Here is a 24,906-nt window from a genome sequence, read left to right on the forward strand (position 1 = left end):
CCGAAGAAATCTCCAGTGGGTCGACGGAATCTTCCCCCTGCAACCGCAGGCACCAAAAAGCTGCATTACCGGTCCCTTGGGTCTCCTCTCAGCACGACGAGCGAGGTCCCTCGAATCCAGCGACTCTGTCCAAGTGGCCCCCACAGTCCAGTGACTCTTCAGCCCAAGTTTGGTGGAGGTAAGTCCTTGCCTCACCTCGCTGGGCTGCATTGCTGGGAACCGCGACTTTGCAGCTACTCCGGCCCCTGTGCACTTCCGGCGGAAATCCTTCGTGCACAGCCAAGCCTGGATCCACGGCACTCTAACCTGCATTGCACGACTTTCTAAGTTGGTCTCCGGCGACGTGGGACTCCTTTGTGCAACTTCGGCGAGCACCGTTTCACGCATCCTCGTAGTGCCTGTTTCTGGCACTTCTCCGGGTGCTACCTGCTTCAGTGAGGGCTCTTTGTCTTGCTCGACGTCCCCTCTCTCTTCAGGTCCAATTTGCGACCTCCTGGTCCCTCCTGGGCCCCAGCAGCGTCCAAAAACGCCAAACGCACGATTTGCGTCTAGCAAGGCTTGTTGGCGTCCTTCCGGCGGGAAAACACTTCTGCACGACTCTCCAAGGCGAGAGGGATCCGTCCACCAAAGGGGAAGTCTCTAGCCCTTTTCGTTCCTGCAGAAACCTCAGCTTCTTCTGTCCAGTTGAAGCTTCTTTGCACCCGCAGCTGGCATTTCCTGGGCATCTGCCCATCTCCGACTTGCTTGTGACTTTTGGACTTGGTCCCCTTGTTCCACAGGTACCCTAGATTGGAGATCCACAGTTGTTGCATTGCTGGTTTGTGTCTTTCCTGCATTATTCCTCTAACACGACTATTTTGTCCTTAGGGGAACTTTAGTGCACTTTGCACTCACTTTTCAGGGTCTTGGGGAGGGTTATTTTTCTAACTCTCACTATTTTCTAATAGTCCCAGCGACCCTCTACAAGGTCACATAGGTTTGGGGTCCATTCGTGGTTCGCATTCCACTTTTGGAGTATATGGTTTGTGTTGCCCCTATCCCTATGTTTCCCCATTGCATCCTATTGTAACTATACATTGTTTGCACTGTTTTCTAAGACTATACTGCATATTTTTGCTATTGTGTATATATATCTTGTGTATATTTCCTATCCTCTCACTGAGGGTACACTCTAAGATACTTTGGCATATTGTCATAAAAATAAAGTACCTTTATTTTTAGTATAACTGTGTATTGTGTTTTCTTATGATATTGTGCATATGACACTAAGTGGTACTGTAGTAGCTTCACACGTCTCCTAGTTCAGCCTAAGCTGCTCTGCTAAGCTACCATTATCTATCAGCCTAAGCTGCTAGACACCCTATACACTAATAAGGGATAACTGGGCCTGGTGCAAGGTGCAAGTACCCCTTGGTACTCACTACAAGCCAGTCCAGCCTCCTACATTGGTTGTGCAGTGGTGGGATAAGTGCTTGAGACTACTTACCACTCTTGTCATTGTACTTTTCATAAGAGAAAAATATACAAAACAAGGTCAGTGTATATACACATAGCCAAAAAGTTTTGCATTTCCTCTTTTCACTCTTTTCTAAGTGCTGAAAAGTACCTCTAAACTTTCAAAAAGTTCTTAAAAGTTTAAAAAGTTTTTTTCTGTCTTTCCAAAAAGTTCTGAAAACTTTTTTCTCTTTTTCTATCACTTTTAACTCTCTCTAAAAAATGTCTGGCACAGGCCAAAGTGTTGATCTGTCCAAACTTGCATATGACAACCTTAGCTGGAAAAGAGCAAGGAGTCTCTGTATAGAGAGAGGTTTGAGTGTAGGGAAGAATCCTTCCTTGGAACTGTTACTTAACATGCTTAGAGAACAGGATAAGGCCATAGGTGCCCCATCTGTTGAAAAAGTACCTAATAGTTCTCAATCTGATTCAGGGACTCCCCCAGGAAAAGATTCAGGAAAGAAACTTCCTAGCCTGCCCATTACTAGACAATCTAGCATAGATGGTAATGATGATGAGCCACACCATATAAATAGTGTTGTCTCACATCATAGCAAAAGCATTTATTCTCACCATACTGGTAGTAATGTTTCTGTAAACCAAGCTGTTAGGGTGGCTTCTGTAAGGGACAGGTCTCCTTCTGTTCATTCCCATCATAGCTCTGTTTCTAGAAATGTCCCTCCCACCAACCCTGATGACAGAATGTTAGAGAGGGAACTCAATAAGTTGAGGGTGGAACAAACCAGACTGAAGCTTAAAAAGCAACAGCTGGATTTGGATAGACAGTCTTTTGAATTAGAGAAGGAAAGACAGAAGTTGGGTTTAGATACCCATGGTGGCAGCAGCAGTATTCCCCATAGTCATCCTGCAAAAGAGCATGATTCCAGGAATCTGCACAAGATAGTTCCCCCTTATAAGGAGGGGGATGACATTAACAAGTGGTTTGCTGCACTTGAGAGGGCCTGTGTTGTACAGGATGTCCCTCAAAGGCAGTGGGCTGCTATCCTATGGCTATCATTTAGTGGAAAAGGTAGGGATAGGCTCCTTACTGTGAAAGAAAATGATGCCAATAATTTTACAGTTCTTAAGAATGCACTCCTGGATGGTTATGGCTTAACCACTGAACAGTACAGGATAAAGTTCAGAGAGACCAAAAAGGAGTCTTCACAAGACTGGGTTGATTTCATTGACCATTCAGTGAAGGCCTTGGAGGGGTGGTTACATGGCAGTAAAGTTACTGATTATGAAAGCCTGTATAACACAATCCTGAGAGAGCATATACTTAATAATTGTGTGTCTGATTTGTTGCACCAGTACCTGGTAGACTCTGATCTGACCTCTCCCCAAGAATTGGGAAAGAAGGCAGACAAATGGGTCAGAACAAGGGTGAACAGAAAAGTTCATACAGGGGGTGACAAAGATGGCAATAAGAAGAAAGATGGTGAAAAATCTCAAGATAAGCATGGGGATAAGGGTAAAACCAAAGATCCCACTTCAAATCTTAAACACTCTTCAGAGGGTGGGATAAAACTAATTCTTCCTCTTCTTCTCAACCTGCACACATTAAAAAGCCTTGGTGCTTTGTGTGTAAAAACAGAGGCCATATGCCAGGGGATAAGTCCTGTCCAGGTAAACCCCCTGAGCCTACCACCACTAATACATCAAGCTCTAGTGCCCCTAGCAGTAGTGGTACTAGTGGTGGGACTGCTGGCAACAGTCAAGTTAAGGGTGTAGTTGGGTTCACTTTTGGGTCCATAGTAGAAACTGAAGTAGTCACTCCCAAGACAGTTTCTGTCACACCTAGTGGCATTGGCCTTGCCACACTGGCTGCTTGTCCCCTTACAATGGATAAGTACAGGCAGACAGTTTCAATAAATGGTGTTGAGGCCTTGGCCTACAGGGACACAGGTGCCAGTTTCACTTTGGTGACTGAAAACCTAGTGCACCCTGATCCACACATCATTGGACAACAGTATAAAATTATTGATGTCCATAACTCCACTAAGTTTCTTCCCTTAGCTATAATTCAGTTTAGTTGGGGTGGAGTTACTGGCCCTAAGCAGGTGGTGGTATCACCTAGCTTACCTGTAGACTGTCTCTTAGGTAATGACCTAGAGGCCTCAGGTTGGGCTGATGTAGAGTTTTATGCCCATGCAGCCATGCTGGGCATCCCTGAGGAATTGTTCCCTCTCATTTCAAGTGAAATGAAAAAGCAAAGGAGAGAAGGCCTGAAAACTCAGGATCCCTCTCCATCAACAGGTAAAAAGGGTATCACAGTATCCCCTAACCACCCTACCATTCAGGATACCATTCCTGTGGTGGGAGAAACCTCTCCTGGGGTGGCACCTGTTCCAAGGGAATCATCAGCTGGCAAAGCTGTACTCCCTGAGGTGGAAGTACCTCTCTGCGGGATAACTAACATTGGTGAGAAAAAGAGCACCATTTTAGTTAACATGGAGCATCCCTCCAACCCTCCCAGAGAAACTTTAGTGCAGAAACCCTGCACTGCCTCACAACACTTAGGACAGCATCCCTGCCCTAGTGTGGAGCTCATAGGACAGCATCCTTGCCCTGCTCCAACCAAAGAGAAACAGCATCCCTGTTCTCTCTTCCAGCCATATGGACAAAGTTTTTGCCCAGCTATGGCTTTTCTGAGACAGCATCCCTGTCTGGCATTTCCATCACTACAAATAGGTTCAGTGGACAATTCCCACTGCTCTAAACTAAAACTTACTGATAGAAACTCTGAAAATACATCTTCACATTGTTGCTTAGCTAAAAAACTTCAAACAGGGTGGTTTACATCCCCACAGGGAAGTAACCATATAGTGGATGATAAAGGGAGTAACCAGTCTATTGCAGAGCTACTCTCTACTTATCACCACTTAGACAATAAAGTCTCAACTGGCCAAGGTTAGCCTTATTGTCCTTCGTTTGGGGGGGGGGGTTGTGTGAGAAAGTAGCCTCTTTCTAGCCTTGTTACCCCCACTTTTGGCCTGTTTGTGAGTGTATGTCAGGATGTTTGTCACTGTTTTCACTGTCTCACTGAGATCCTGATAGCCAGGCCTCAGTGCTCATAGTGAAAACACTATGTTTTCAGTATGTTTGTTATGTGTCACTGGGATCCTGCTGGTCAGGACCCCAGTGCTCATAGGTTTGTGGCCTATATGTATGTGTCACTGGGACCCTGTCACACAGGGCCCCAGTGCTCATAGGTGTGCATGTATATGTTCCCTGTGTGGTGCCTAACTGTCTCACTGAGGCTCTGCTAACCAGAACCTCAGTGGTTATGCTCTCTCATTACTTTTAAATTGTCACTAACAGGCTAGTGACCAATTTTACCAATTTACATTGGCTTACTGGAACACCCTTATAATTCCCTAGTATATGGTACTGAGGTACCCAGGGTATTGGGGTTCCAGGAGATCCCTATGGGCTGCAGCATTTCTTTTGCCACCCATAGGGAGCTCTGACAATTCTTACACAGGCCTGCCACTGCAGCCTGAGTGAAATAACGTCCACGTTATTTCACAGCCATTTTACACTGCACTTAAGTAACTTATAAGTCACCTATATGTCTAACCTTTACCTGGTAAAGGTTAGGTGCAAAGTTACTTAGTGTGAGGGCACCCTGGCACTAGCCAAGGTGCCCCCACATTGTTCAGAGCCAATTCCCTGAACTTTGTGAGTGCGGGGACACCATTACACGCGTGCACTACATATAGGTCACTACCTATATGTAGCTTCACCATGGTAACTCCGAATATGGCCATGTAACATGTCTATGATCATGGAATTGCCCCCTCTATACCATCCTGGCATAGTTGGCACAATCCCATGATCCCAGTGGTCTGTAGCACAGACCCTGGTACTGCCAAACTGCCCTTCCTGGGGTTTCACTGCAGCTGCTGCTGCTGCCAACCCCTCAGACAGGCAGCTGCCCTCCTGGGGTCCAGCCAGGCCTGGCCCAGGATGGCAGAACAAAGAACTTCCTCTGAGAGAGGGTGTGACACCCTCTCCCTTTGGAAAATGGTGTGAAGGCAGGGGAGGAGTAGCCTCCCCCAGCCTCTGAAAATGCTTTGTTGGGCACAGAGGTGCCCAATTCTGCATAAGCCAGTCTACACCGGTTCAGGGACCCCTTAGCCCCTGCTCTGGCGCGAAACTGGACAAAGGAAAGGGGAGTGACCACTCCCCTGACCTGCACCTCCCCTGGGAGGTGTCCAGAGCTCCTCCAGTGTGCTCCAGACCTCTGCCATCTTGGAAACAGAGGTGCTGCTGGCACACTGGACTGCTCTGAGTGGCCAGTGCCACCAGGTGACGTCAGAGACTCCTGCTGATAGGCTCTTTCAGGTGTTAGTAGCCTATCCTCTCTCCTAGGTAGCCAAACCCTCTTTTCTGGCTATTTAGGGTCTCTGTCTCTGGGGAAACTTTAGATAACGAATGCAAGAGCTCATCAGAGTTCCTCTGCATCTCTCTCTTCACCTTCTGATAAGGAAACGACCGCTGACCGCGCTGGAAGCCTGCCAACCTGCAACATAGTAGCAAAGACGACTACTGCAACTCTGTAACGCTGATCCTGCCGTCTTCTCGACTGTTTTCCTGCTTGTGCATGCTGTGGGGGTAGCCTGCCTCCTCTCTGCACCAGAAGCTCCGAAGAAATCTCCCGTGGGTCGACGGAATCTTCCCCCTGCAACCGCAGGCACCAAAAAGCTGCATTACCGGTCCCTTGGGTCTCCTCTCAGCACAACGAGCGAGGTCCCTCGAATCCAGCGACTCTGTCCAAGTGACCCCCACAGTCCAGTGACTCTTCAGCCCAAGTTTGGTGGAGGTAAGTCCTTGCCTCACCTCGCTGGGCTGCATTGCTGGGAACCGCGACTTTGCAGCTACTCCGGCCCCTGTGCACTTCCGGCGGAAATCCTTCGTGCACAGCCAAGCCTGGGTCCACGGCACTCTAACCTGCATTGCACGACTTTCTAAGTTGGTCTCCGGCGACGTGGGACTCCTTTGTGCAACTTCGGCGAGCACCGTTTCACGCATCCTCGTAGTGCCTGTTTCTGGCACTTCTCCGGGTGCTACCTGCTTCAGTGAGGGCTCTTTGTCTTGCTCGATGTCCCCTCTCTCTTCAGGTCCAATTTGCGACCTCCTGGTCCCTCCTGGGCCCCAGCAGCGTCCAAAAACGCCAAACGCACGATTTGCGTCTAGCAAGGCTTGTTGGCGTCCTTCCGGCGGGAAAACACTTCTGCACGACTCTCCAAGGCGAGAGGGATCCGTCCACCAAAGGGGAAGTCTCTAGCCCTTTTCGTTCCTGCAGAAACCTCAGCTTCTTCTGTCCAGTCGAAGCTTCTTTGCACCCGCAGCTGGCATTTCCTGGGCATCTGCCCATCTCCGACTTGCTTGTGACTTTTGGACTTGGTCCCCTTGTTCCACAGGTACCCTAGATTGGAAATCCACAGTTGTTGCATTGCTGGTTTGTGTCTTTCCTGCATTATTCCTCTAACACGACTATTTTGTCCTTAGGGGAACTTTAGTGCACTTTGCACTCACTTTTCAGGGTCTTGGGGAGGGTTATTTTTCTAACTCTCACTATTTTCTAATAGTCCCAGCGACCCTCTACAAGGTCACATAGGTTTGGGGTCCATTCGTGGTTCGCATTCCACTTTTGGAGTATATGGTTTGTGTTGCCCCTATCCCTATGTTTCCCCATTGCATCCTATTGTAACTATACATTGTTTGCACTGTTTTCTAAGACTATACTGCATATTTTTGCTATTGTGTATATATATCTTGTGTATATTTCCTATCCTCTCACTGAGGGTACACTCTAAGATACTTTGGCATATTGTCATAAAAATAAAGTACCTTTATTTTTAGTATAACTGTGTATTGTGTTTTCTTATGATATTGTGCATATGACACTAAGTGGTACTGTAGTAGCTTCACACGTCTCCTAGTTCAGCCTAAGCTGCTCTGCTAAGCTACCATTATCTATCAGCCTAAGCTGCTAGACACCCTATACACTAATAAGGGATAACTGGGCCTGGTGCAAGGTGCAAGTACCCCTTGGTACTCACTACAAGCCAGTCCAGCCTCCTACACTCACCAAATCTCCATCGAAGTTTTCATTCACTCACCTTGACTCAAACTCGACTCATCGATTTCACCATCTACCTATTAAACCGCGCAATAAACTTTACATCATAAACCAAGTGTCTCATACACTTATCAGTATACTCCCGAGTCTTAGACCACGCAGGATCCGTACATCATCAACAACCAAGTGGACAATTTTTTAGCACAAAGCGCCACACTCACATGAAGTTCGCTGACTTCCCTACTCTCATACTGCGGAGTACGCACACTCCTACTAAAACATCATCATCTTGCCTAAAATCCTCACAAAATTCACAATTCACCTGCGGTATGCATAAGCTGTGCAAACGCAAAACCTACTTAATTCACACTATCACTGGAACGCCGAGAAAATATTCAAACTTCCTTCAGCAAGCTCCGAGATTCCGAGAAAGTCATTTGGGACTTCATCTCTCCAATTTGCATTATTGAAAAAGGAATAATTTTCCCAAACCCAATTTTTCCGATACACCTTGCTTACTTCCAAACCACGCCCATCAATTTCTACCAGACCTACTGAACCATCAACTCTATCAAGCCGTAGTCCCTCACACTGGGGCCCCAAAGGGCCAAACCATCCGCACTGCTGCCAAAAACTATTATCACACCCCACAATCCTTCTTACTAGGGCCCCAAAGGGCCAAACCATCACCTCTGCTACCAAAAACTGATAGCACGTCAGAGCCTTAGTAAGAAAACTTACAAGGAGACGCCTTTAGGTCAACGAACCTTTGGACCACGTTCTGGGACTTCCCAGTATGAGATGTCTTTTTGGCATCACAAATCAATAGATCAATAAACCAATCAATAATTTCAATGACTAATAAGCAACCCAATCAATAACATTTAGTAAGAATCAATAAGTTGAACACACCATGACCTTTCAGTTATGAATAACCACACCAATTTAGTTATGTGTTAGGATATTTATTCCCTATTAGTTACAATCTAATGTCATTTCTGTTAATCTCATTAGCAATTTATCTCATTAGTAACTCTTCAGATTTGCAATTAGAACGCAAATTAATCAATGCATAAAGAATATTCATTCAGTATTAAACACGTCATTAATATGAAGCAACTTAGAAAAGTCTCAGTACTACATGATTCAACAAAGCAAGAACTCAGTCACTTATCTAATTTGCGTAGGATATTTGTGAACACCTTAACTAACCTCAAATTAGCATTAGCATGTTGGGCTTCATGCAAAACATTTTTAGCAAACATGAATTTGCAAAACATCTAAACTATGGCCTCTATCAAAAGAGCAGTTGGTACCTAGAAAGAAAAGGCAAACAGACAATTACAATTTTGCATCAGATAGTTACCAATCCAACAGATCATCAAACAGCGTCAGTCTTCGTCCTCAGGACATCAGTCGGTTCACCATCAGCAGAGATAGGACGGGGCAAAGTCTCGATATAGCATAGCTAAGGAATAGGATCTTCCCTCATATGGAGGTGAAGTAAGTATCAGGTAAGAACGGGTAGAGGATGGTTTAAAGTATCAGGACAAAGCAAAAGAGTTAAAGTCTCTGTGAAGTAAGTGGAGTCTCAAAGTTTCAGCGCGCCAAGCTTCTTGGGTCATTCCGTTAAATCAAAACTGCCTAATTAGCCCTTAACTCCAGATTGGATAATAATTGGTGCATCATTATCTCTGTCCAATAATCCTTCACGCATCTTGCCAGAATTTTCCACAAACCACAGTTCTCATGTCGCGATTGGTCTATGTTATTGACGTCTTCATCGGTTGGAATGTCAGGTAAGAAAAGTTACACTTTGCCCTCCAGTCAGTGTCTCCATTGTTCTCTCCTACTACAGCTAACGTTGCACATGTTACGAATTACACTGTTGCATTCAGCAAGAACGTCTCCTTGAACAAGTCGGTTCTCATGAGAAAGAATTTACTACGGCTACACACACATAACTTCTGGAAAAGTGCAGCTTGGTGTCCTTCAGGAAAACAGCACATTACACGTTAGAAAAAATACAGTTTAATATGAGACAAGGCAACTAGGCCCAGACCCTTGCTAATCTAAGGCCCTTTAATTAATAAGCAACTTGTAATACATAACTCTAATTATGATATGCTAATACAAATTCAAAACATTAGTACATAATTAATTCAGAATTAACAGCTTCCATTAGTCTTCGTATACATTGGTAGCCACTCCCCGTGGGCACATTTCAAACGCGTGCATTATTTTCAATGTTAAGACATTTTCTATGCAGCTTCATCACACAATATTTTGCAAGCTTTTCATGTTAATATTGTTTTTTAAAGACACACTGCAACACTGGGTTCCGTATGTTTCCTTTATTAATAAGATGTAACATTTGAAGGGCAAAGGAGGTACCTTGTTGGCAATGTGAATGTTTTCATCCTGATAGGTATAGAAGAACGATGTGAAAATGCATATATTTATGCAATGTACTTTAAATTATTTATTTTTCTTCTGATGAAAAAATTACATAAGTGAATAAATACTTGCAGATTATTATAGTATTTTATTTTTAACAATGCAAATGTCTGGATGAAAAGCAAAGGAAGTGTGTTTTTATTTTATGTAACATCGTGTTTCCTCAGTCCGTGCGTACCGAATGTTATGTATTAAAAGATGTCAAAATTTGGCCTGTATGATCTGCATTGAGTAAAACGGTATGAATGGACTCGGAATATTGTCAGTTGTTGTTCTCTTTTTGCAGGTCTTTTTGCTGGGCAGTTCATTTGGGTTCTTTTCAGATCACAGTTGCTCTTTTGTTGCCAGAGCCCATTTTTAATCATATCATTGCTTTGAGCTCTCTTATTGGCAGTCTCACTTTAACTTACTCGGCACAGTTGCATGGTCGCCTTATTTTACATTTCTATCATGTCTGCTCGACATAAACATTTTATGCAGGAATTATTTTTCTTTTGCAGAGCATTTTGTTACTTATTCAAAATAACTCTAAGTTTTGATTTTTTTTTTTTAATCTGGCATGTCTTTTGCTTCTTTAGACAGTTCATGGTCAGTCTTCATACAAGTAATTTTCTCTATTGTGTTTCGTTGGGTACATTAGTGTTGTAATTTTAATTATATTCACTGAATAAATGATAAGAAGAGCCTTTTGGTAAATTAGTTATGGCCTAGTTTTGAATCTAATTTGCCTTCCACTGCTCCTTGGGATCGACCCATTTTGACAGAAGGAAAACATCGACAAATATACCAATGTCTAAAATATTCCAGTCCTCTTGCTTATCCTCAATAGCTTATGGAACTATGGGATCTTCTCTGCAAGTCAGAGCCTAGTGCGGTTTATCATAGGTCTTGGCAGTCTTTCAATTATGCCAGGGTAATTGAAGTAATGTCCATAATAACATGTTACTGTTTGATGCAGAATTACCGATAATTACATGATTACTCCCCTATGCGTCATTTTGAGTAATTGAGTTTCCTGCTGTTTTGTAAGTTACAAATGCATCCTCTAGTCCATTTTGGATGCAATAATGCAGTTTGCTCTAAAACAATAGTACTAAATGTTGGTACTAAATTGGGGGGAAAATCCAACCCCGTGAGCACATTTAACTCGCTATTTGTGTTTTGTTGCGTTTAGCGCTTTCTTAGTGCAAAATGCATCCTTGCGTCCATTTTGAACATGAGTGGATCATTTTTGCGCTAAGAAATAGCACTAAACGCAGAATTACTCTTCTTGCGTAATTCAAGCATAATTTCATGGAATTACGTGAGTTATGTCGAAACCTAGTTTATAAACTTACAGAGCATGTGCTGCCTGTTCCAACAGCATTGTGGGAGAGGAAGAGGCCTCGCTGTCTCCAAGGATACCTTTCAGTCAATAGTTATTACCTGCTTATGGGACTTTTAGGCATACGTTGCTTTTCCATTAAACAGTGTCCTCCTCCTCCTTGCGTATCTATTTACTGTCATCTTTTTCACTGTTGTTGGTAAAATACCTCATACAGAGAAACATTCCTCATTCCAAATGCGAATTCTCACGCACACTGGCGTCCACCTTCCAGCCTTTCTCTTTACAATGCAGATGCGAGCAGTGCAAAGACGGGAGGGGAGGTGGAATGTTTGTCCCTGAAATGTCTCATTTGGTATTTTTGACGATAATGCTAGGAACAGGTTTGCCTTCTTTGATTGATGTACCTTCCATTGCCTTCCATTGATTTTCCAGGTATCAGTTATTTCTCCTGGTGACGGTTCTTTCTCTTGTTTCCCAAAGGTATCTGGAGCAGAAGTATGACGCAGTGTGTGATTTCTTCCGGAAGCATAAAATCATCATCCGGCGAATTATCTATACAATTTTGATAGCAGGTACTTTATCAAGACAGGAGACTAGAAGTATTTCTCTTGTGCATCGTCTATTTTCCCTAATGCCTTCCTTGTACAGAGTTTCACACTTTGCAGAATTTGGCACCGACCTTTCCAATGAGGTTCACAGAATGGCTTGACCCCGGGTAAGGTAGTGATGAGTAGGAATCTAAAGCAGACTCTGGTGAGCTATTCAGTCTCTTATTCTGTGTTCTTCTGGTAGTACTGTATTCCATTTGAGAAAAAATGACAAACGGAACTCAATTTAATTAGAGTCAGTAACTCCTTTTAGCGGCTATGTTGCTCAACTAATAACTCACAAACAAATATGCAGAAGTTTTTTTCACGTATTTTGTCAGAAGTGACTTACTGTCTTATGTTTTTACTATAAAAGTGTACGGGCCACAGGCGTGACGGGGACAGAGGTGGGGTGCACAGCACTCCCTCTCAGTATGTATGCTTAGCCCGCCAAACACACATGCGCAGTAGGCTCTCTCCAGCCCAGCAACACAGTGCGGGGCTGGAGAGAGCATGCACAGGCTCCCAGTCTGCCTGAAAGCGCCCGGGCTGTGTGTCCCTAGGCAATCCTGACGCTGCTCTGAGCAGTGTCAGGATTGGCTACAGGGCAGGCTGGGAGCCTGTGCCTGCAGCGACTGAGCGGTGCAGTGCGACGTGGGAAAAAGGTACGTTTTATTTTTATTCTTCTTTTATTTTTATTTTTTTGGATTACCCCCAGCCTCCCCGCCATCCGCCGCCCGCCCCTTTTCCCTCCCGCGAGCCGTGTCTGCATCCAATTGAAACAGCTTATTTTTCTATTTAAGATCCTACGGAAAGCCGATCAGGCTGCTCGCCCATAGAGGGCGCCATGGTTTTAATCCACTGCCTCGGTCTTCTTCTAATTGCTTGGCATATTACAGCTTTTATATAAAAAAACCAAATGATATCACAGACTGTTTGTTTGAATGCGGAAAGCTGTAATATAAACACAGCAGCAGAAAAGGGCTCAGCTGACTGTCTTGTGCATGTGCCAGGAGGGGGCTATTATAGGCCGGTGTCACACAGACACAATATATTTCTGACATGCTGCACTAGCATCCGGTAGTGCAGCATTCCAGATAATAGACCTTCAGTGTTTGGCAATCATGCACCCTCTTACCTAATTAGAAATCAGAATACAGAAAAAAGGTCTACCTCTGTACCTTGAATCCTATTCCGGCTTCTGACTTGGAAGAGCAGCATTTTCTGGACCCCAGCCATATGGGTTTTCACCTTACAATGAGCATGGAAGCAACTTTAACCACTGTCCTGGATGACTGCAGAAAGGGAGTAGAGGAGGACATTGACACTTGCCTTATTATACTTGATATATCCGCCACCTACAATAAGGATGATCCTTTCATTCTTGGAGACAATAGGTCTACAAGGGTCAACTGGGGTATGGTTTGTCTAATTTATTTCCAAAAGAACTCAATCTCTGGCTCTGCCCCCTTCTGGTCAAAGTCTTCAGCAGTGATATGTGGGATTCTGCAGGCATCAATTTTTTTCAATATTGTTTTATTCAAATATTTATATGCAGTGTTCTGCTACTATGATTAGGGCGTATGTGGCAGGGGTGATTTCATATGATGACAATACTCACTGAATCTGGAAATTGGGCAAACCTGTCAATCAAACTCAGCATCAAATTCAATGCATGTTTAATGCATGTTTCTTGTGTCTTCCTACCTGCTCTCTCCAGAATCTGCAGATAGTGTAGAATATGGTAGTGCTCCTAGTTTACAACTTCATGAAATCTCATAGAGTTTTCAAATCCCGCTAAAAACTCCTCTGGCTTCCTATGACCAAGCATCTAGAATATAAGTGCATACTGCATTTCACATGTCTGGCTGACATCAGCGTTACAGATAATTGTCTACCTATGTTTCTAAACCACACCCTTTTAGTGCCTCCTCTCTTTTATGCTCTGTCCCATGGATTTCAGTGAGCCTGAGATGGTGGGTGCTCTCGTTACATTAACACACCTTCTATTTAGAACAAACTTCTGCTCTATTTGCAGCTGTTAACGACTATAGTGGATTCAGGATAACCCTTAAGACACACCTGTTCTGCTGAAATTAGAACATCTCTACTATGTATTACAGTTCATAGTGTCAGGGTGCTGCATGTTGTACATTGGGCTTGACAAGTACTGTCCTCAGTTACATTACCATCAGTCAGATCAGCAACACTATGTTTTTTTTGACCCACTGATGGACTATTTCATTCTATGTTACATGTTATATGTATGAAATATGATCCAGTGCTCATGATGCAGCTCTGCCACCCTGCAAGTAAGAAGGCATTTTGTCATGTGATAAAGAAATATTGCTGTTATCTCGAAGTTAGAGCATGCTAAAAAAGTGCTAGTTTCATTTGTAAAAACATAGGTGGGCCCTACACTTTGTACCTACTGATCTCCAGCTATAGCATTTGGAGGAATCATAAATAGCTGGTTAAACAACTATACTCCCTTTAAAGGGGACATTTTCTCTTCCTAACTCTGCACCCTCTTTCGCTGCTTTCTCTCAGCTGCCTGGCTTCCACCCTTACTTGGTTTGGACTCTGTTTTCCAAGTGGGCCTGCAAGCTGTCTTTAATTAATTATTTGTTTGCTAAGTAACCCAAACTCCACCTGGACGTATTGGAGGCTTTACATAAGTACCAGCTACATTACTCAAGGGCAAATTCAATTTTTGCAGGCATGGCAAGATTAAGTGATGTTGAGCCAATGCTGTGACTCAAATCCAGGTCCTCAGTTCCAAAGTCAACAGCACTAGTCAGTGTGACACAACTGCTCCCTGTCTACTACCTTTCCGTGGAGCTCATGAAGCATTCAAGTTCCTTTCATTGTTAAAGCGCGGCACATCATGCTTTATGTTTACCGCCTCCATTTTTTATTTAATTACTTGTTCAAACCTGTTATGAATTAACGGTAGGGAACTAGGACTTTGCACACGTGAGCATCCGATGTCAGGTGACCACCACAGATGCTTGCACAAAACTGCACACACACTCGCAGGTTGGACTTTTAAAGTCGGCAAATCCAGCATAAGACACACAATTTGGTGTATTAATAGATATAGCAATTGATATAAATCCATGCGATTCTGAACATGTGATCTTAAAGACACTACAGTTTGTGGAAAATCTTTCCATTTGAAATGAAACCACATTTGTTGTGAATAAAAAGCAGGCCTTCGTGTGTCTAGGTCAAATGAGGAGATGGCATGCAAGTTTGTGTGCTGGCTAAAATAGGAATCTCCTAAGTACAATCTTTATCTCTCTGCAAACCACTGTTGTCAGAGCCCGAGCACGTCTTCAGCACCTGCATTTCTGCTCTGAAACAGACTGAGATAAATAAGTGTTGAGGAAACTTAGTGACAGGCCTGCTAACATCTGCATTCCAGGCAGCTTCAAGCTGCTGCCTGCAACATCACTTCAGATTATGACACCTCAGGCAAGGGGCTTCCCAAAGAACATGCACCCAACTGTCAGTACGTTCTTTCACCGGCAACCCACGACCTACTTTGGAACAATTTTTTTAATCTTTTCGTGTTTTTTTCATCCTTCTTTAATCTTCTTACTGGAACCTGGCTGCTGCTTTAGTGTTTGTTATCAAATACACAAAAGTATAATTCCCTTTATGTTTAGAAATGAAGGCTGGAAGATTATAATTCGGTTTGAACTTTTACGAAGTAGCATAGCTGATTCAAAATGGGATGCTAAATGGCAACATTTTCATTTTTTGCTACAGATAGAGGAAGAAGGCAAATGGAAGTGATTTAGTTATATGCAGCGACACTGGAATTATGTGGCAGAAAAAGACCAAATTGTGAAGCAGGGTTTACCAATTTATGTGGCAGGAAAAGTTCAATTATGAATTTACAATGCCACTAGCGCTGACTCAAGCAAATGCGAGACCTATTGCATTGTAAATGCTTGTTAGGTCTTGTGTTGGCCATGATCTTTTGATTTTACTAAAAGTATATGCGTAATATAATTTAGGTGCTTTCAGCCAGCCATCCTGATGCATTGATCTTTTATGTAATTCACATTTTTCTTCGACCCACAACAGCATTGGCCGCTGGGCAAGTCTGCTTCAGTCATCCTCTAACTTCACTGTGAGTTATGGCATTCTACCCTTTTGCAAGGAGTACATCAACACACAAAGTAGTTGCTTGCAGTGTCCTGGACTAACGTGACAATGTGCGCTTAATAAAAAACAAATACACTTAACGTTTTTTTTGCCACTGCTATTTTTTGTAATTGAAGAGGGTATAGCTGCTTCTTCAACAACAATTTTTTGCAAAACAGGATAAAACACAACAAGCACTGACAAAGCCACAAAGCTGCCATATTATTACCAAAATGTTGTTAAAATGAATTTAGATTAAAACAAACATGTTTTTATCATGTAGCAATAAACTTTATGAGTATTTATGAGTAAGTGATATCATGTTTCTAGATGCTAAGGTTTGGAGAATCTTCCAAGAAGCCAAAGAAAAGGTTTACCTTGAGACAGACATTTTGACTGGCGGATAAAGTATATTCCTTTCATGTCAAAGCCTACCCAAAACTCTGACACTCAAGCTAAACCTGCACTTAAGAAACAAATGCACCACATGTTCTATTTTTGTATACTGAACAGCCACTAGACATTTTAAAGTAGGAATAACAGGTTTCACACATGATTAGTAAGTTAACTGCTCCACTGAATATCGTGTTATCAAATTTGGAGGTCTGTAATAGTGCTACATTGAAAGTGTAAATAATATATTTTCTCACAATCACAGTCAATACCATCTCCATATAGACTCCACTTTACAACCTAGAGTATTTTGTTGTAAAACACAATTTGTTGACTCAGTAAATTGATCTTCTCCAGTTATTCATTATATTCACTGAAAGTATAGAGTTCTCTGGTGCTCATCTGGGGCCATATTATACATTGTGCCCTGGGGGTGCAACAGGCATGTGTGCCTGATTTGTGCACTCCAGGGGCACCCTGGTATTACAGAAAAGTCCACAGACGCTGCTGTATCTCCTACTATAATACTAATAGCGCTGGAGCACATGTAGTGCCAGCGCTATCATGAGATGGGGTTCCCTCGTTTGCATTGGGGCATGGGCGTCAAAAAATGATGTACATGCGGCACTTAAAAAGTATAATTATGGGCCAGAGTGTCTTTGGAGCGGCCGCTTCGTATTTCACTTGAATGTGCTAACCCCAGGGCAGCACCAATTTGTGGTTTCCCTAGGGATAGTGCATTCTTTGTAAAAGGGCACATTGTCCCTGTTTGCACCCGGAGCATCGTTTGAAAGGTGCATCATGGCACAAACATGGGAAGTGCGCCATATATTAATAAGGCCTCTGATGTCTATATATCAGACACCTACCTGTCAAACATTTCAGATTACAGAGTTTTTGCAAATACTTATGACAAATGCTTGATTTCTGGAGCTCTTTCTGTAATGTCAGTGGAAGCATCCGAAAAAGACACAGTTTAGAATCCTAATTCAATGCCCTTCCTTCTTCATCTTGTTTATTCCATTCTGTGTTTGTCTCTTCCCTAAAGTACATCCTCCATATTACCCTTTGACTCTGCTGACCTGTTTCCTTCAGCTGCTCATTTTTGAGGAAACTACTTTTTATATTTTTGCTTAAACACTCCATGAGAGTGTATGTGTTTTCCATGTCTTTCTCTTATGTGCTTCTCCACCCATGAAATACCACCACCCCATGCTCCATGTTGCTGTCTGCCTTGAGCTGCAAGCTCTTTTTTGTGTGATTTTCCCCTCATCAAACTCCCTAACTCCCATGCACTCCATGCTGCTTTCTCACACATGGACTTCTCAACCAGCCGTCTGTATTGCTCTTCCTCATCGCTTCTCCGCTACCTGCTCCACATTTCCCCAACCTGAATGGTCGTTTTTATTATTTGATCTTTTATTATTTTTTAAGGGGGTAGGCAGCAAATTGCAAACATCGCCACCACCTCAAAAAAGAAAAACTTTCACTACTTCAATTTCATTTTTTTAAATTTAACAGTCCATCTCCGATCAGTAAATAAAAAAATGATGCTTGAATCTCACCTAGTGATGCACCTGCACATCATTGTATATGCCCAAATACAAAACCATGGCACCTCAGCAATCACATCCTCAACCTTTATTTTTTCTTTTGGCCTCGACAAAAGTCAATGTCAAAGCCAATAGGTCCCAAAGGCGAGAACATTTGTCCAGTGCATGTTATGTTTCTCACCTTAATTTCGTCTTGTTGTCACTTATTGTAAAACATCAGAGGAAGCTAAGAGAATTCATGAAATCTAATTTCTTTCCATCTAATCTTCCATCACTTCCTTTCTTTTCCTTGATCTGGCTGTTGGACTATATTGACCTCTCTTGCAGTGTCCCCTGCTTCCTTCAGTGTTTTGGGGCATAGTTACTAAAAAATCACGCAGTGCAGAAAGTCACCTTACTGCGCTACGAGATAAGGAAAGGGCAGGAATGCACTGTACGTATCATTGGATGGCACATTCCTGTCTTCCCTGCACAGACTCTCAATGTGCTGCCTAGCACCAAAGCAGGCACCCATGCAGCATTGTGCAGAGGTGCTTGCGTTGTAAGCAGGATTGTTTTTGTGCTGGAAGGTGCACCTTCCTTGCAGAATGCAGCTCACATAGAAAGAGGAAGTAACAAGGAGAAATAAAGATATCTCACCTGGGGAGGCTTAGGATTCTGATGCATTCCCAGGTCTACCACTAATGGTAAACCAGCGAATGCACTACATATCCATAGATTAAAACGTGGGAACACCCAAATGCCACTCTATAAACTTCTTTCCAGGGCAGAGTAACACAAACCCAGTGATTTGCACTGTGTTGCATTACTCTGGATTTATCAAGCCAGGCAACGTCAGGCAAAGTGACCTTGCATAACTTGATAAATCTAACTTAACAGTTGTGTCCCTCTTGCACCCCATTGCGTGGAGGAAGGGAGAAACAAGTCTTTAATAGACATGCCCCTTAGTGTCCTTCCTTCGTTTTTGCTCTATCATTCTTTAAGACACTTTGCCCTAATACATTTACATCAGGTTTCCCGATGCTAAGACACTTCTTTGACCCGTTGTCTACTCCTATTTGCCATCTTGTCCATCTTCACCACTACTTGTTCTCCCTCTTTAGTGTGCTGACTGTGATTTTGTTTGAATTTGTCTTACTATTGTTGTGTGTTTTTTCCATAGAGCTTACCGCTCTGTCGAGTGTAAGGAGTCTCATTTTCCATTTTTTTCTCTGTAAAGCACAGTGACACCTTCTTCTTGGTGGAACCATGACACATACAAATGTGAAATAAATCATGATATGCCTCCTATATTAATGAATAGCCCCATCTGTGTAAATAATAGCAACTTTCGGACTAATAATACTGGTACAACAGCGATATCCTCTTTAAAGTGCTCAAGATCTCTCTGGTCTCTTGCAGGTTTCTTTGCTCTGGTGATTGCGGCATGTGCCCTGAATTTCCGGCGAGCTATAGCTCTGTTTATATTAACTCTTCTGGCCTTGTTCTTCATTTTCTGGGACTGGTTCATGGACAAATATGAAAGAAGAATTGTGAAGTGTTTTTCTCCCTGTGGGAAATTCCTAAAACAACATTGGTTTTGGCTAAAATGGTAAGTGAAAATAATATTAATTTCTTCAAGATTGGGCAAAGAATAAAATCCCCCCAAAATTACAAATGTTTAAAAAGTTTATCTGACCCAGAGTGTGCAGACCCACCTAATTTGTTATATGAAAAAAATAGAATATCATTGTTTGACAGTTTTAGCGTGACATTTAGGGGCATATTTGCAAGGCCATCTGCTGTTGTTGCGCCAATTTTGTGACATAACAGCGGTGCCAACCTTGAAATCATATCAATGAGGCCATGTAAAGCCACTCAGCGTGGCTTTGAATGGCCTCATATATATTTAGTAAGGCAAGGCAGCACAAATTGCTGTGTTGCCTTACTCTGTGTTGGGGAGGTGTTCCACTGGCATTCCGTGGGCGCTCCCTTGCAACACCCATGGATTTTGACACATCCCAGATTTACAAGACCTCTTAAACCTGGAGATGCACCAACACCCTATGCCTTCCATTCTCCTCATGGTTTCTTCTTTCTATGTATGCTGCATTCTGGTGGCTCTTTCTGCACAAACACAATCCTACCTACAATGCAGAGACCCTTGCACCATGGTACAAGGGTGCCTGCATTAGTGCTAGGCTGCAAAACAGGATCATACAGCCCTATTGAATAGATACAGCACATTCTGCCCTTTAGCTTTGACACAGAACAGTGCAACAAGGTGACATTCTGCACTGCCCTGTGTCAAACGCCCATAAATATGGGCCATAGTTTTAAAAAGTGATGCATTGTGGTGCTTCAGCTCCCTTATGTGAACACACTGTGAGAACTTAGAAAAAGTTTAATGTCTAGTATTGAACTGGACAGGTATACGTTGTTTAAAATAGGTGTCTGCCACTCACCACAATCCTCATACACAGTTCTGACAAAGGTGATGCACCAGTGGCATGCTTTTGATAGACAAAATATTAGTAATAACCTTTTGAGGTACAATATTCCGGAGCTGGGGTTTGAAACTCTGTTTGATATCCCAACAATATGTTTATGGTCCAGGGACATTGACGTACCGAACAAAGTAGACATAGATGGAATTCCAGAAGCAAATATCTACATGATAAAGGCTTAGAATTCTTATAATTGAAATGCTAGCCCTTATCGTTATTGTTAGTCACTCCCTGATTCACAATCAAAATAGCTTTGCCCATAAAAGGACAAATTGAAAGTTCAGCATGATTACACTGCAGCGTTGTTCACCACTGAGATCTTTTCCAGGCTTCCCATACATATCCTACACTTTGCTTCTCACAGGCAGTTTAACCTCACACAACCCAGCACCATTCAGTGTTGGCATGGCAGCAAGTTGTTGGTACCTTGGTTAGATGGGAACCTCTTGAAAACTACATGGGGATAGTTTGGGGCTGGGTTGTCTGTGGAGAGGTGCTCTGCCTGAGAGGTCAGACACTGCCACCACTGGTCAAAATATAGCTGTCTGTCCATGGCAACACTGCCAGTATGCTGCATCCAGACAATAAAGCATTGATAACTTCTTCCCTCCTGGAAACTGGAAAGGTACTATTTATTATAATCCATCTGGGTCAGCTTCCCATATTCCCACGATAGAAAATCTCACCACCATTGAAGATAAGTATTTACAGAACCAATCGTTGTATGTGTCTAAACAAGTTATATTATGAACCAAATCAGTCAAGACATTCACTGTTCTCAACCATATCTGATAAATACATGTATGGATTTGTAGGAATTAGCGTGAAACGAATATTTTTATTTTGTAACTGCATTTCCTTTATTTTCTTCTTTCTAGGATTATCTATATAGCATTGATAGCTGCAGTGATATGTTGGCTTATTTTCGATACGGCCAGAATGGGTGCTAATCAGCTGATATCATTTGGAGGCATTGTGATGTATGTCTTAATAATGTGGGTGTTTTCTAAGCATCCCGCCAGGGTGAGTACCTTATCAAATATGTGTTTTATTCTTCGTCCTTAGCAAAATGTACTTAAGAAAAAGGCTGTCTTCTCAGACTGTCTGGCTTACGATACTTTGAAAGATAGACGTCTAAAACAAAAAGCAATTGTGCCCGACATGATAAGAACTCGTTATTACTTACCCTAGAGTTACTCGACAAAATAGGAGCTACCTGGCATTAGAGGTATATTTTTATTCTGCAACCACATTGTCAGTGTGTGTGTGCCTGTGCTTGGCCTTGTGTGCACGTGGGTGTTATGTACACTCCACTCTGATTTACATGCCTCCCACTGACTACCTGTCACTAAATTCCTCCCTTGGACTCTTCAAAAAGTTGTTAATTTTACCGACAGCCCTTTATGTATTTCTTTCATGCCCCCTTTTTAGGGTCGGGGCGCAAGCGCTCTGGCCCCTGTTGCAATCTCTCTGTGGGCTTTTAACCAGGCCCATGTCACACCTGTCACTTTCATTAGTGCGTGGGCTTGCCTTTTAAAATTTGCTTGATTTCATTTATGAAAGGCATGTATACCTCATGCCTTTTCCGGTGTTTAGCCCTCCTCGAGAGCACTGGTAAACTACTGAAAACATACAAGGCTCCATGTTTTCCGCATGGCTTCTGGGCTACTTTTTCTTTTTATTTCCTACGCAGTGCAATCTCACTGAGCAGTAGTCGAGCACTTTGCATGACATCGACCTTGTTACATAGAAAATTGCATAACTGCTGATACGTTTGACTGTGAGCGAACCTCTCTTTCCTTTTGTGTGCTTCTTCACGCTCATGGCGTAGTGCTTTAAATGCTTATGTAAAACTGTATTGCTTTTCATTTTCAATTTATGTGGTAAGAAAAGTCCGGTTAGGACTTCACAACTCTAATAGCCCTAAGTCAAACAAATATGAGACCCATTGCATTCCAAATGCTTGTTTCCTTTTTCTCTGTGTGCTTATGTAAAAAAAAAAAGCAGGAGGTTGTTTCTATGGATCTACATCCAGACGTATTACTGTCAGATGTACAAAAAGGGGTTGCAACATTTGCGTGGACGTTTTGCAAAGCTAGTGATAATGTGTGAACTCACCTATTTGCCAGTAGGATGGTTCGGACAATACTCTACCTTCCTTATGAATATTCATGAGCTAGGTTGCGGATTGCAACCTACTACAATTTTCTGTCATCATACAGATAGTTACCTGCTGGGGACAGTAGACCACCATGTTTGTGATCACTTTGAGAAGTTGAACCCTTGCTTGATGGATGAGCTTAAGACTTTCTATGAAGGAGTCAAAGTGTATGAACCTTTTTTGAAAGGTCTTTTGCAAAGTCATCCAAAGGCGCCAAAGTTATTATACATATATATATATATTGCCTAGTGACAGTCGCCACTAGGTAGTTATAGTTGGGAGCTAGTTCCTCTAGAAAAAGCATTTTTACTTGCCTATATCTTTGGTGCCCGGTGACAAATCTTTACGAGATTTTCCCAAAAAATATGACGCTCATGTCAGCTGCTTTCTATAAAGTTTTGGGGTGATCCATTGAGCGGGGGGCAGAGAAAAAGGATGGGGGCCAAAACATGTTTTCTCCATGTTAATTTCAATAAGGATTTTGAACAGGAATAGCTGCCAAACCACTAGGCAGGTTTACACCAGATTTGGCAGAAAGCTAACGCTTGGCTCAGAAAGCAACATTTTTGTGATTTGGTGTAAATCCGTTCAGTAGTTTTTGAAACATTAAGTAAAAAACGAATTTGTATGTATAGGGGTGCGAAGGCTCAGCGAACCCTCCTGATCTTGTGCAGAGATCTGATTGGCTGCCAACACATCAACAAGGAAGTGTTGGAAGCCATCTTGCGAAGTCCCAGCACCAAAGGAAAAAAATAAGAAAAGGGGCCAGGGTAGGGACATCCTGACCCCTTAGCTCTTGTGCCCAGGTCCCAGAAGGACTCTCCAGGGCAAAAAAGTGCTTTTTAAAAAGAAGAAATTGGTGTGAATTTGCGACGGGTCGTGAATCTGCAGTGAAACATTTTTCATAAAACAAGCACCTGCACTTGTTTTAAGAAAGCCTCGGGTGGGCCAGATCCAGGGGAATGTCGAAAATATGGAGGGGGTGCCCGGGGCCCTCCTCCTAGGGCTTATTTATGCCTCAGGGACCACCACCTCCCCAGGGCTTAAATTAATAGCATGCCGGTGGGCTGTCGCCCCCTATCTCCCTGTGACCACCACTCCTCCAGGAAAAATTGCTTAATTATACTGGGGTGTGGTTCGAAGGATCCCCCAAGTCCCAGGCACAGCAACCTGAGGCTTAAATAAAAAGTATGTGAGGGGACCGTCAATTCTCCAGGGCTAACAGTAAATTATATGCGGGTGTCTAACAGTCTCCCTGCAGCCACAGAGACTACCACCTCCCCAGGGCAATTTATTCACAATAAGGGGGGCTGATCAGCCCCCCTAAGCCCCGAGCACCGCCACCTTCTCAGGGCTGAAAAATAACATAATGAAGGGGGTCCGCTGCAGACCCACGGGGACCACCACCTCCCCAGAGCTAATTTTAATATTGGAGGGGGCCACGCAGTCCCCCTTGAAGAGCCATGGATGGCTCAGGGGACCACCACCCACCAGGGCCAGCTCCTGCTATGTCCCGGGTTGCCCACCCTCAAGACATAACTGTTTGTTTTGACTTGGCTGGAGCTTTGACAGCTCCCGCCAAGTCAGAGAATAACACTCCAGTTCCAGCAAGCAAGAGTTGTCAAACACCTCTTGCTTGACTTGCTGGAAGTGCAGGTTTCCCCTTTTTCCCTGCCTGCAGAGATGTGGGCAGAGAAACAGAGGACACAGTTGCAAGGCGGGACGTCCCATTGCATACTGGGTGCCCTTGAGTGCATCAAGGGGAGATGGCCGGGTCCTGGGGGATCGATTCCTTAGGGCCAAGATCGGCCAGGGGAGGGGGGGCATACGGCCCGCTCCATCCCTAAAAAAATCTTAAGGCCAGGCCCCGGGGGATGGGGTCCTCAGGCTGAAATCGGCCAGGGGAGGGGGCATGTGGGTTCTCCCTCCTCTAATTATTGAAGGCTGGGCCCCAGGGGATGGGGTCCCCTGGGCCTAGCCCAGGCAGTGCAGCCACCCCATGGAATTGTAGAGGGCCCCAGGGTATGGGGCCTGCAGGGCCAAAATCAGTGGGTAGAGTGGAGGAGCGCGGCCTCCCTCTCCTACACTGCATATTTACCCAACAATTTGGCTTTTAATAACTAACCAGTAGAAGTTGCTCCAGTTGGGTGGACATTTTGTGAAAACTGTGGACTCTTGTTGGATAAAGACGCAGTTGAACTT

The 24,906-nt window shown here is 43.5% G+C and overlaps 1 protein-coding gene across 1 annotated transcript in view; it reads left to right on the plus strand.

Annotated features, from left to right (window-relative positions):
• Positions 1 to 24,906, plus strand: part of SLC28A3 (solute carrier family 28 member 3) — a 281,213-nt gene that overhangs the window by 141,638 nt on the left and 114,669 nt on the right. Inside the window, exons 4-6 of the mRNA XM_069229756.1 lie at positions 11,850 to 11,941; positions 19,459 to 19,648; positions 21,422 to 21,566. Of these exons, the coding sequence (XP_069085857.1) occupies positions 11,850 to 11,941; positions 19,459 to 19,648; positions 21,422 to 21,566 (427 nt within the window). The remainder of the gene's footprint in view (positions 1 to 11,849; positions 11,942 to 19,458; positions 19,649 to 21,421; positions 21,567 to 24,906) is intronic.

Source organism: Pleurodeles waltl, chromosome 1_1 (genome assembly GCF_031143425.1).
Source record: "Pleurodeles waltl isolate 20211129_DDA chromosome 1_1, aPleWal1.hap1.20221129, whole genome shotgun sequence".
In the NCBI taxonomy this organism is placed as follows: Eukaryota; Metazoa; Chordata; class Amphibia; order Caudata; family Salamandridae; genus Pleurodeles; species Pleurodeles waltl.